Here is a 13,450-nt window from a genome sequence, read left to right as displayed (position 1 = left end):
TGTGTGACTGTGAACAAGTCACTGAACCTTTCAATGTTCTAAGCAACTCTCTAAGGCTCTTATGTTTCATTGAAGGTGCCAGTGTGCATCAGAGGAGGGAGTTTCCTTAACCAGGAATTGCCTGTATCAGTTAATTATTAAATCACAAGTCCAGTCCCTGTGATTCCATATTCCATATTTAAGTCCAAAATGTAACTCTTTACAGTTTACATATCACTTTCTCCACCACAACCCTATGAAGCAAGCAGTGCAGATAGTATCATCCCCATTCTACTGATAAGAAGACTGAGGCCCAGAGAGTAATTTACTGAAAGTCACACAATAGAGTCTACGCTGGCATTCAAACTGATATCCTCTTTCTCCAAAACCAAAGCTTTTTTCTGTCTACTGGGCAAGGTTTCAAAACTTACAAAGAGATATTGTTTCACTTTATCCACATAATAACCCTCTATCTTAGTGAAGAGAAGTAGTAGCATGCCTATGAGGAAAACGTTAAGAGCAGTTAACTGACCTCTTAGGTCCGCCAACGACTAATGAGCAGAGATAGAATTAGAACCCAGAGTTTAGGCTCCCCAGTCCAGTGCTTTTCTCTAATTTTATTCCTCTCTGACTCTGATTATCAAATGACTGTGAGTCTGACACAACAAATTTTCTCAAAATATGTTTCTGCTTCTAAATTTTTTCAAGTTTAAAAAATAAAAAAGTTGCAAAACCATGTATTTTTTCCCTAGGTGTGGTGGGAGGGGAGGATGAGAAGGAAAGGGGAACAAACCATACCTTTATTTCGCCATTGTCCCTTGCCTTTGTACTTGAGGTCTAAGCGAAAGTCCCTACAGCTCTGTTCTTCATTGGTTCAGGGAATGAGAGGAGACAGCATGAAAGCAAGATCCGGTCCAAAGGGCAGACCAGTGTCATCATTGCTTTGGTAATACTTTTCCTCCCTAAACCAACTCTGCTTCCCTAATAGCTTTATGTCATGAAGGACTTCTTTGGGATGAAAACACATGTATTTGAAATTGCTTTTTAATTTGAAAGTGCCAGTTTTATTTCTAAATTTATCACCTAATGAACCCAGTCCCCAAGGGATTGTTTTCAGAAGTAAAAGATTAAAAAGAAGAAGTTTTTACCAAGACAGTGTTTCAGTTCTGAAGTAGCATCTGGTATTCTCTGTGGAAGAAAAATGCGTCAGAGTCTTTCATTCTTCAGAGGGAAAACAGTGACTTTCTATGCTTTCTCTGAAATCTGTTTCTTAAAAGAACGTACCAAAATCAGCTCAGAGAACAGAATTGGGTTTTTATATTCAGAGAGGATGGGAAATAAACTTATTGTTTCTTAAGCTATACTTCTGGAACAGTGAGTTCCAGATAAGGTGTAAAATGAGGCGTCTTTATAGGTGCTCAGGGCCTGCCCTGAGCTGTCGCCTGGGGCTTACCTCTCCAACTGCTCCAACAGCCTTACCGGTCGTCCAACGGTTCCGGCCCCCTCCTGTGGGGGAGGGGAATGACCAAACAGTGCACTCGAGGAGCTGCTTACTACACTTTATTGCCTACCCCCATCCAATTCTCTCGACCTTCCCGTGTTCCCCCTAATATACCCTGCCGTAGCTCCTCCCATGTTCCGCCCTGGAGGCAGAGCTCAGCTCCGGAAGGGGCGTTCCACCCCCGGGCGTCTCCGGGCTCACCAGGGGGCCAGGGGCCAGAGCTCGTCCCATGTTCCACCCCGGAGGCAGAGCACAGCTCCGGAAGGGGCGTTCCACCCCCGGGCGTCTCCGGGCTCACCAGGGGGCCATGGTCCAGAGCTCGTCCCACTACAACTCCCCCTTTTTGTTTAAACAGGGGTGGTGTCCTGCACGTGGGGGTGTTGCGGGGGTGCAAGGAGGGAACGCAGGTCGGCCTTCGCATCCAGGATAGCTCGTCTGATCAGTGCACAAACACATCGCAGTAAGCAGGGAAGGCAGACGCAGGTCACTAGCAGGAAGGCGGCTGGAACCAGAAAGGTGGTAAGCCACTGGAAGTTCACTAGACCATCAAGCCAGTGGATGAGGTCGTTGGCTTCTTGCGCGCGCTGTCGCTGGAACTCAGCACTGGTGTTCCGCAGCTCCTCGATGAACAGGGCCAATTGCTGGATGTCCCCGGTTGCATTCTCCGCAAGTAGGGTGCCCTGCAAGGCAGCGCGTACGCTGTTCCAGTCGCCAGGAAAGGAGGTGTTAGTCCCGTTGACGGGCAACGGGGTAACGCAAAGCGGGGCATATTTGTAGTGGCACGGCAGGTGCATGTAGAGTTGAGTGAGCTGAAGGTTGTCTCCGAGCCACAGGACTGTGGTGGCAAGGGCCCCGATGGATAGCTGAAAGTGGTTGTTGATGGCGTTTTGGACAGCCCAAGCGCCCAGTTCTTCGTGCATGAAGGTCTGAAGAGTGGACGCCAGGACGTCAACGCTCTGTCGCAGTTCTTGGATCTGGAACTCCTCGTAGAGTTCGATGGCAAGGTTCAGGAGCCCAAACACGATGCCGCCCGCATCCCGGCGCACGCGGGTCAAGGGAGCCTCTCGTCGCGTGCGGGTCAAAGGGGCCTTTGGGGGCTCGTGGGCAACACGGTGCCACAGTTCGTCAGTGGGTGTGAGAGCAAACTGTTCAGCTTTGACAGGAAGCAATTGATAGGGGACTCTCCGCACTAGGAAGATCAGGCGGTCTTTGTACCGGACGTCGATGGTGTCTGTCAAGGTGGCCTTGAGGCAGGTGACATTGTACCTGGGCAACCCTGCTGTCGGTGGCATGGGCGTGACTGAGGTGTTGTCGGGGTGGCAAAGAAGGAAAGCTTCATCCGGCGGGGTGCGCACGGAAGCGCGCCACCGGTAACAAAGCGTGTCCTTGCCCTCGGTGCGATGGTGGCACGTACTGTTGGCGTTACCGAACACCGTCTTCCACATACTGCCCGTGAAGTCACGGCAGTGGGTCAGGGCCTTGGTGGAGTTGAAGCAGGGCCACACTTCCACTGTTGTATTCGTGGGGGCAAGAGCAAGTCCTACTTTCCAGAGTTCCGAGTGGACAGTCCCGTAGGGGAAAGCAACAGGGGCAGGGGCCGGCAGCCGTCGGTACTTCTTGTACTTGGCTACGTGGCCCCAGAAGTGGAGTGACACGTTCCCCACGGTCGGGCCGCAAGAGAACACGCCGGTGGAACAAGCCGTGAAGGTGCCCCACACAGTCCCGTACAAGCCTTCCGGACAAGGGGCTGGGGCAGCAGTACGGTTGGAGTGCGCCTGTCTCTGGGCCTTGGTACAGGCTAGCGAGTGGGGTATGGCTAGCAGGGAAACGTTGAGTCGGGTAGTGTGGTTGTGTAGGTCAGAAGCGAAATGCGGGTTAGAGGTAACAGTCACGGGCCGCAACTGCAAGCAGTAGTCAGAGAGGTTGGTGAGGGTAGCCGCAGTGAAGCAAATGGGCTGCGTGTAGGCTACAAAAGTCATGGGGCGCCGAAAGGTGTGTACAGCGGCGGCCTCGGGAGTTCCCAGCTGGGCGCCCCGGTGGATGTCATCGGAGGGGCCGTCTCCCACTAGCACAGTGGCGTTACCTTCCACGAACAGTTTGGAGGGTCCATTCCCCCATCCCAGCACTCTCACGGTTGGGGGGTCCTTCATGACGGCCCAGTAGTGCTGGCCTCGTTCGTCCGCTTGGCGTCGTTGGGGGCTGGTGAGATTGTACCACTTGGAGGGTGAGGCCTGGGCCATGGAGAGACTGAGCTGCAGGAGGAACAGTTCAGCCAGTTTCTTCGCCTGGTTCCTCCGGCTCCTGGTGCGCGCCGTGGGTCGGCGGCGGTGCCCCCGACGACGTCGCCGTCGTCTCGCCGTCAGCTCCGACTCCGGTTGCGGCTGACCCTCCGGGCTGTCCTGGTTGGAGTTCTGCAGCCCAGCGGGTCGGGACCCATCGTTGGTCAGCAACTGTTCCGCCATCTGGTAAAACACAAAGATGACCCTGTCCTCTAATAACAACTGTGCCGGGGCCTTCCCAGCCCCCGGTCGGTGACTTCCACATCACTCGCGCACCTGTTAAGCAGGTGGAGGGATGGGGCTCAGGGAGGGATAACGTGGTCTTAGGTCTCGTGGGGACAAAGAAGCGTAAAGCCGGTGTGGTGTTGTCGTCCCGAAAAGTCAAAAAATTATGGGTGAACACCGCCTGGGCCAGCAGAGCGCCAGAGAGGCGACCCCCGGCTCCCCCTTTTTGTTTAACGAGGAGGGCCTTGAGGGTGCGGTTGGCACGTTCCACGATGGCTTGGCCCTGGGGATTGTAAGGAATGCCGGTGACGTGGGAAATGGTGAACTCTGAACAAAACCGCGCAAAGGCACGGGAAGTGTAGGCTGGACCATTGTCGGTCTTAAGGACTCTGGGGGGTCCAGCAAGGGCAAAACACTGCAGGAGGTGCGCTGTAACGTGACGGGCCGCTTCACCCGGATGTAAAGAAGCGAAAAGGAAGTTGGAAAAGGTGTCAACCGTCACATGTATCAGGGAGGAACCAAAATGGGTGACGTCCATTTGCCACACCTCATTAGGGTAGGTACCACGAGGGTTGACAGCGTGGTCCCGTGGAGGTGGGCGAAAAGGGACGCAGGAGGTACAGCGCTTAACAAGGGCACGAGCCTCGTCCTTGGATAGGCCATAGAGGAGGCGCAAGGAACGGGCAGACAAATGGAACTTGGAGTGGGCTTGCTGGGCGTCGGCCATCATGGGGCACAGTAAGGCCTTGTCCACCACATCATTGCCCTGATAAATCGGGCCAGCAAGACTCACGTGAGAACGGACATGCAAAACGTAAACGGGTTGAGTGCGAGCAGAAAGAAGGGTCTGCGCGTCCCCCAGTAAAGAGGCCACTGGGGACAAACGGGGATTAATGGCTGCCGATGGCAAGGCAGAAAGGGCCGCAGAACAATAAAGGCTGTCCGTTATGAGGTTAAATGGGATGGCCGAAAAAAGCCGCAGAGCCTGGCAGATGGCATAAAGCTCGTTCTTCTGGGCGGACGTGTAAGGGGTAGAGTAGACCGTCAGCAGCTTACAGTGTGGGGCGTAAACAGCCGCGCGGCCGTGCTTTGTAGCGTCCGTAAAAACGTTAGGGCCCGAGACGGGCTGGGAGGACACAACACAAGAGGGAGGAGATAAAGGTAGTGCCGTCCATCCCCGAAGGAACGGCGGCAGAGGCAACGAGACAAAGACACACATAGACAAGAGAATGGCCCATTCTTCATGGCGATCCGCATAAAGGCGGAGGGCCTCTTCGCCGGTGGGGAAGTTGAATCGCGGGTACAGTCCAAAGATTTGGAGACCGCGCTGAGCAATGTCTAGACAATACTGGGCCAACAGGAGGTACCGATTGGGAAGGCTCCTTTTCGCCTTCTTGGGGTACAGCCACTCTATCGCCCCATGTTGTTGGTAAAGACAGGCGATGTGAGAGGCAGGGTTAAGTATGACAGCATAAATGGGGCTAACAGGGTCATACTGCACGATATAGCCGTCAGTTCGGTGTTGGATGTCAGAGAGGGCCTTCTTAGCCTCGAGGGTCCACTCCCTGGGGGAGGTCAGGTCACTGTCCCCCTTCAGAATATCGTACAAGGGTGTCATGAGGTTTTCGGGGATGGGCGTTGTGGCCCGTAACCACTGGAGAGAACCGATCAGTTTTTGGAAGTCGTTCAGGGTACGGACTTTCCGGGAATCAATGTTGGGTGGCTGCCGTGAGGCACGACCGGCCTGTAGGGTGTGGCCCAAATAGAGGTATGGGGCCGTGCTTTGTATCTTATGTGGCGCCACCTGAAGGCCGTACTCCGCCAGACAGTCCAGCACCCCTGTTACGAGGGCTGTCAGCTTGGCTGCGTCTGGGGAGGCCAAGAGTATATCATCCATGTAATGCAGGATGACAGCGTCTGGGAAGGTGTCTCTTATGGGGGCTATCACAGCCGCTACATATGCTTGGCACATTGTGGGGCTGTTAGCCATCCCTTGAGGGAGGACTTTGAACTGGTACCTACGAGAGGGACCCTCGAAATTTAGGCGAGGAACCGAAAAGGCAAACTTATGGCGGTCCTCGGGTCGTAAAGGAATGGAATAAAAGCAGTCCTTGATGTCTATGATCTGTATGCAATAACCCTTCGGTATGAAGGCCGGAGATGGAAGCCCGGTTTGTAAAGGACCCATGGGCCTCATGCACTGATTGATGGCACGGAGGTCGATTAACATCCTCCATGTGCCAGCCTTTTTCTTAATGACGAATACGGGAGAATTGAAGTTACTGGTAGTGGGTTCTATATGGCCCGCCTCTAGCAGGCCCTTCACTATCTGTTCTAAGGCGGTGAGCTTTTCTGCACTGAGGGGCCACTGTTCTACCCACACAGGGAGTTGGGAAGTCCATTCTATTCGTGGGCATCTCACCATACGAGTGGCCCCAATCAATTTTCCGCCACGTGCTCTGGGGTGACTAAGCGCACGTGCATTTGCTCGAGGACGTCCCGGCCCCAGAGGGCTGACGACAGCCCTGCTATTTTTAATGGCCTGAACAGTCCGGTTTGTTCTGCGTGAGTCCATGTCAGGTGCCTGGCTGCCTTTCTGGCTATCTGGTCGCCTCCCACGCCAGCGACCGTGAGGGATGAGGCCTCTAGAGGCCACGTGGGAGCCCATTGTTCGGCGTTTATCACGGACAGGTCCGCTCCAGTATCTAACATGCCGAGAACAGGGCGTCCTTCTACCATAAGCGTCATCATAGGCCTCTGCTTATCTACGACTTGGCACCAGTTTATGTCCGGGGTGTTCTCTTCCACCCACGGGAGGGCGATACCGCGCCCGATAGGAGTCCCCGGGGGCAAAGTAACAGGGTAACAGTGGGGGTTGGTGATACAGACAGCAGAACCCCCTGCTGGGAGTAACTGTGTGTGCACAATGCCGGGAAAGTACCCGGTAGGCCCTACGACCAAGCGAGGAAAGGAGGCCGAAGGGACATGAATCGTTGTTGTGTCCCACGGCTTGATTACCACGTCTAGCTCCTCTCCTTCCCCTTCTGCCGAGGTACATGTTAGTACTTCAGTTGTCCCAACTCTCGGCGATACCTGTCGCCCAAGCCTATGGGAAGCGGTTGTGGTCCTATCGGGGTCTCTGGGGCTACGTGGATGGGATAGCTTTGCGGGTGCCGGGGTCGGGGGCCCCCACGAGGAGGGCCCCCTCTCCCGTTTCCCGGCACCGAAGCACTGTACCGCTTGTTCCGGCACCGGTTAGCCAGGTGCCCCTTTTTGCCACAGATCCAGCAGGCCGGGCTAGGGTTTGACCGGCAGTCCCTGCTCCAATGCCCGGGCTTGCCACAGCGGTAGCAGGTGCCGCCACCACCCCGCCTTCCGTCCCCAGCGTCCCGCCGGCCATGAAGGCCGGAGAGCAGTCCCTGAGCCAAGGCAGTAGCCATGGCGGTTAACTTGGGGTCTTCGCTGGGTGCGCTCAAGAGGCGGTCCACTACGTCTGTCAGAGTGGCAGTCGAGCTGAGACCAGACAAGGCCTTCTGATATGGGCTCCTAAGCCCCTCTTTCACAATTTGGGTAATGACCAATTCAGTGCCTGCTCCCTGGCCAAGGAGGCGCTGTACTGTTGTTTGGACCCTGCTGACGAAGTCAGTGGGGCTTTCCTCAGGCCGCTGCTTCAGGCCTGTAAGCCTGGAGCGGCCTTCTCCTTGGGCCTCCACCTTGGCGAAGGCCCGCAGAGCACAGGCCGTGACCCCAGCAAACACCATAGGGGTGTAGTCCATTTGGCTCTGGAGGGTTTTCCACTTCCCAGTGCCAGTAAGCATCTCAAAGGCATCATCAGTGTTAGTGATGTCCTTTTCCTCGATGTAGAGGTCGGCCTCTCTCTTACACAACGCCTCCCAGGTTACATACTGGCCGGGAGTGAGGACCGTTTGTGCTACGTCCTTCCAATCAGCGGGGGCCCATGGCCAGGTAGCAGTGGCGTTCTTTAGCAGTTGGGAGACATATGGGGCCGAAGGGCCGTACTTCGCCACTGCTTCCTTCAGGTCTTTCAGTATCTTAAACGGTACTGGCTCATGGGCTCTTTGCCCCCCTGGGGGGGCATCTCTCACTGGGAACATCCGTGGTACGGTGTCCCATCCTTCCAGGGTCTCCCCCTGCCTCATAGCCTCCTGGAGGCTCCTAGCCACCATACTCCCTCCTGGGGGCCTACCGCTGCGCCCGAAGGCAAAGTCTGTGGGCAACGCCAGCGCGGCCAGGTCAGCGGCAACGTCCTCTACCTCTTCCTCTCTAGGGTAGCGTCTCCCTGGTTTGGGCCTTGCGCCAGCGCCGGAGGTACTTCCGGATTGCTGTGCCACAGCCCTAGGCCGCACGCCATCTTGCTGCGCCACAGCCCTAGGCCGTGCGCCATCTTGCTGCGCCACGCCATCTTGCTGCACCACAACCCCTGAAGGACAGGGGGGTGCAGTTGGCTGAGGCCTCCATTCCTCCTCGGAGGTTTCTCCTAGTGAGTCCCCCACTTGGGTCGCACAGGACGCAGCCGCAGCCGGGCGCGGTGCGCCTTGGAGGACTATCTTAATCAGCCCGTACATGGTATAATCCATGTCCGTTAACAGACCGGGCGTGAGCTTCTCACAGGACGCCATTTGCTGGCCTACCAGCGTCCAATTGTTCTTTGTGATCCCCGAATATTCTAGCCATGGGGATACCTTCCAAATATGCTCAACAAACTCTCGACAATGGCTTAAATGGGGCTTAATTCCTTCCTTCTTGCAGAGCTTATACAGGTGACTAGCAAGCACTGCCTTCTCCTCAGGCTTGATCAGTGGGACACTATACCCCTGACCCATGGTTCCCGTTTGACTGCGAGGCGCTGCTACCCAGCGACTTCTTCCCGCTTCCTGCGAGGCTCTCTCTGCGCTGTTACTCAGCGACTTCTTCCCACTACGCGCGTGGGGATCTCTGCGCCGGCTGACGGCGACTTCTTCCCGCTGCGCGCGCGGGGCTCACTGCGCTGATGAACAGCGACTTCTTCCCGCGGTTAGCGGGGATCTCTGCGCTGCCTGGCAGCGACTTCTTCCCGCGGTCAGCGGGGATCTCTGCGCTGATGAACAGCGACTTCTTCCCGCTCCCAGCGGGGCTCACCTTACTCGCTTACGGGCGTTTGGTCCTTCCCCCCGGCTGTGGGGGGCCTACGGTCCCTGTTCGGGCGCCAGCTGCTCAGGGCCTGCCCTGAGCTGTCGCCTGGGGCTTACCTCTCCAACTGCTCCAACAGCCTTACCGGTCGTCCAACGGTTCCGGCCCCCTCCTGTGGGGGAGGGGAATGACCAAACAGTGCACTCGAGGAGCTGCTTACTACACTTTATTGCCTACCCCCATCCAATTCTCTCGACCTTCCCGTGTTCCCCCTAATATACCCTGCCGTAGCTCCTCCCATGTTCCGCCCTGGAGGCAGAGCTCAGCTCCGGAAGGGGCGTTCCACCCCCGGGCGTCTCCGGGCTCACCAGGGGGCCAGGGGCCAGAGCTCGTCCCACTACATATAGGATATGTATGTTCTATGGTATATTGGACAACTTTGAAGACCTGAATTACCAACGCATTATAATGTTCTCAAATCCATTTTGCATGACCTTCATTCGTCTGGTGAATTTTTGGTAGTAATAGGTGGAAAGGGGATAAGGGAAGGGGGTGTGTGATAGATGGGAGGGCAGATTTGGGAAAAGGGTCATCAGAATGCACCCTGTCTTGTGGTGGGGGAGGGGAGAGACGGAGAGAAAATTTGGAATTCAAAATCTTGTAGAAGTGAATGCTGAAAACTAAAAATAAATTAATTTTAACAGAGGAATAAAAAAAAAACTTGATGAAATGAAAAATCCTAAAGATTCTTCCTCTAGGTTAATATCAAGTCATTAATCACTTGTCTCTGGGCATGTCTGCTCACCTAGATGTGAACTCACCTAAGTAAACTCTCAAACTCAGATTTCTCTAATTTGTCCACAATGATAGAGATTTTTCTAGATGTCTTATTTAACTTAAAATAGACTACATCCATAGAATTACCCTGATCTGCAGTTCTTGTGCTCATCAACAAAGGAAATAAAACTAGTTTACACAATTCAATTTTAGTGAGTATATTCTAGCTTCTTTTAATCACTTTCTTTTCTAAGTGCTCAAAGACCATCTGTTTAACAATTCATTATTTAACTTTTCTGGGGATCACTTTAAATGATTCTATTCCATCCACCCATCAGCACAAACACCTTCGTTGGTCTCTGTCTTCCAATATTCACTATGATTTATTATAAATACTGACAATAGTTCCATGATTATATCCATAAATGTTATCACTATTTCTCCTGCCTTGTTACATTCTTGATTCCTTCATCTACCAGGACTTCAGTTTCCTCTTTATTCATTCATTAGTTTGTTTATTCAAAGACTGGGCCTCTCCATCTTACCTATGCTAGAAGTTCAGCAGACATTAATTGACTGATTCCACTAATGGTTGGTACAGGAGTTTGACCTGTGTGATCTGTGTCTGACCTAAGTCAATTTGCCTTCACTGTAAGCAGCTTATGTTGGTGCTAAACTTAATGTACCCAACTGGGTTTTGTCAGTGTCCTAGTATATATATTTAACAACTGGTTCTCCAAAACTGTTCCATGTACTTTTAATTTTAATCGGCGTTATTAATATTCTCTCATCATTTTTTTAAGTCCACAAAAAGAGCATAACAACACATGAAGCCCTGATTTATAGTGTTTACAGAAGCTCACAATGAAAATTTAACAATCGGAAGCAGTATCAGCTATCTCCAACACAGACCCTGGTTTTTAGCTCTCTGAAGCTTAGAACTCTACAGAAGCAAGAATGACAAGAGTATTCCACCATGTCCTGTTTCAGTTTCCTCTTAATAATATGTTACCTATTTATTTGAAGATTATTCATCTTGATGAAGAAAGTGGAAGCAAACTAGGAATTGAGTAGTTCTTCCTTCCATTTAATAACATAACAACAAGGATAGAAGATATTTATATAATACTTAAGATTTTAAAGTATTTTATAAACAGTATCATTTAATCTTATACCATCTTACCCAATGAATCTTTCCCAGGTAGTAAATAGTTTCTTGTTCTCCTTGTTCTGAAAATGGCTCTAGAGATCACTTTGAGTCATCTTTAACATTTTTGACGAGCCTCAATCCATTCTGAGCTTCAATGTTCCCAATACTACAGGCTATGTGCTTCTCTTTTGATTATGATATATGGCTTTTTAAAATCTCAGATGACCGGAGAGCTTTTTGTGCAACTCATTTTTGTTCTTACTAGGATGACTCACTGCTGTCTTCCTCTTTGGGAAACTTTATGATTCTGTTGTAAGAATTTCATTTTCTTTTAGCCTCCCAACCCTCTTGAGCATTCTTCCTTTTCAGAGTTTCAGTCTATGAAATAATGACTATCTTTGTTTTAAACTTTATGCAGTCTACTCTTCTGAAATTTTGGGTAGATGTCAGACTATGCACCGTGCACTCTTTCTGGGCTGTTACAACCTCCGAAATGACAGTCATTTTCTCCCAAAGTTCTTGTCACTTCCATATGAGCAACCATTTCTTCTTGTCAGCCAAAATTAAATGTAGAGTATTACTTCTTCCTTTACCTTCTGAGAGAGGAAATTGTCATCAAGGCAAGTCAAGAATTTGTCTATAGTTCCACTTTTAGTAGAATGAGATATTCAGTAGATGTCCAACTAGTTAAAATCTCCCTTGCTTAGCCTAACTTGCTTTCATGACAGCTTTAAAATTATATAGGCATATCCTGAATAATGTTATCTTGGCCAAATGTCATTTCATGATAATGCTACTAATTATGGCAGCCTTCTAGCCAAAGTTCACTGCTATGAAGTTGTTCTGTGATAAGGGTTATTTTCTCCACCAATCTCAAGGAGACACTGACTTCCCTTTACTAGAGAGAAGGCAAAAGAAGGGTGGTAGAAAGAGAAGAAAAGAAAGTTTGTCTCTTTTCTCTTCTCCTTCCTCATTTCTTTCTATTTAGAAAATAGGACTTTCTCTCTCTTTATTCCCCTATAAAAAGTTTACTCCTTTAGGTATGTGGATTTTCATAAAAGCACATCCCTTCTTGATAGAAAGTCCCCTTTCTAATGGGTCAATTTCTTTAGAACAAAATGTACCTTTCCATTGCCATATTCTACTCTGAGTGTGAATCACACAAAGGAAATGTACTTATTAATGGGAAGTATTTCACCAGATTTTGATGATAGCTTGGAGATCACACAAGGTATGGTAGAAAGAACAATGAATTGAGAATTAAAAGACCTTGGTTCAAACCCCAATTTGCTTCTTACTACTTGTTTGAGTTTAAGTAGTTTGTTTCCCTCCTCTCTGAGGAAATTCAGGTCTCTCACATCTACTCCAGCTCTAAATTGTAAGATGCCATACATAGTACTTTATCCTAAAATATCAAATCTGTTTTATTCATTACCCATATTGGTTTAGAGACATCTTTCACAAATTAAATTCTCTCTCTCCTCTTCTTTCATTTATCTAATGGAGTACAGGACACCAATTACTTACGTCATACCTCTTAATTTCACTTACATCTCATTTTCTCTGCATATTTCTCTTCCCCTCCTCCCTTAAATTTCATTTAAAATTGTCCTATGTTGTTCTCTTCTTATATCCTTGATTCCCTTATGGAGTCATGACCTACTAGAAGATAAATGTCACCTGGGTCCCCAAATGCTTTAGTTTTCCATTCAGTATTTCAAAGTCACTGAAGATACACCACCAGTTTCTTCTGACTATATAATTCATTCATGAATTATAGATACTAATTCATGAGTCAGCAGATGTGAGTAGCAGTTGGTGGATTTGATGAGACTTGGCAGGCAAGATCTCCATCATATCTTGGATATGTGCTCTAGGAAGACACATGCCTCCTGATCATCTCTGTCCCTGCCATGTCCTCTAGTAGGGCAACAACAGCATCACAGCAGTATTTTTACTCCTGTTTGTCATGATAGGATTCTTCCCATTTGCCAGGGTCTGTGTTTCTTCTATGATAATGCTTCTAGCTTTCTTATGTTTTGCTGCACTGTCATACTTTCCTTACTCACTTCAAGTAAGGGACTTCAAGTAGAGTTCATTTTAGATTGTTCCAGGACTCTTCCTCCATGTCCCACCTTCAGGAGAAAATCAGTAACAAGTCCTACTCCAGGTATTTAAGGAAAGAATAGCTGGTGTATTTTCTTTGGGGGATTAGTAATCATTCTTCTGTTTTGCAGAGAATTTGAGTATAAGCAAAATCCAAAGGAGTAGCCAGGTGAGGATTTGGAGTATGGCTGGACAGCAGAAACCCAGAAATAAGGTTACTTGGACATATCACTTATGGGTAGTATTCATGAATTCTGGGAATGTTCTAATAGAGTTATGGTCTTATTTTCTTAGAGGTGCTGG

General features: G+C 50.2%; 2 protein-coding genes across 2 annotated transcripts in view; one reads left to right on the top strand and one right to left on the bottom strand.

Moving 5' to 3' along the window:
• The window catches only part of CLSTN2 (calsyntenin 2), a 962,254-nt gene that overhangs the window by 311,904 nt on the left and 636,900 nt on the right, over positions 1-13,450 (top strand). The gene's annotated exons all lie outside the window — the stretch shown is intronic.
• On the bottom strand, positions 1,405-9,502 carry LOC140506380 (uncharacterized). Its single transcript, XM_072613510.1, has 2 exons — positions 9,234-9,502; positions 1,405-3,942 (listed from the first exon to the last, which is right to left on the bottom strand). The coding sequence occupies exon 2, from the start codon at positions 3,940-3,942 to the stop codon at positions 1,828-1,830; it is 2,115 nt and encodes a 704-aa protein (XP_072469611.1). The 5' UTR covers positions 9,234-9,502; the 3' UTR covers positions 1,405-1,827.

This window comes from Notamacropus eugenii, chromosome 5 (assembly GCF_028372415.1).
Source record: "Notamacropus eugenii isolate mMacEug1 chromosome 5, mMacEug1.pri_v2, whole genome shotgun sequence".
NCBI lineage: Eukaryota > Metazoa > Chordata > Mammalia > Diprotodontia > Macropodidae > Notamacropus > Notamacropus eugenii.
The sequence above is the reverse complement of the archived record's forward strand: the minus strand, read 5'-3'. Positions and strand labels throughout refer to the sequence as shown.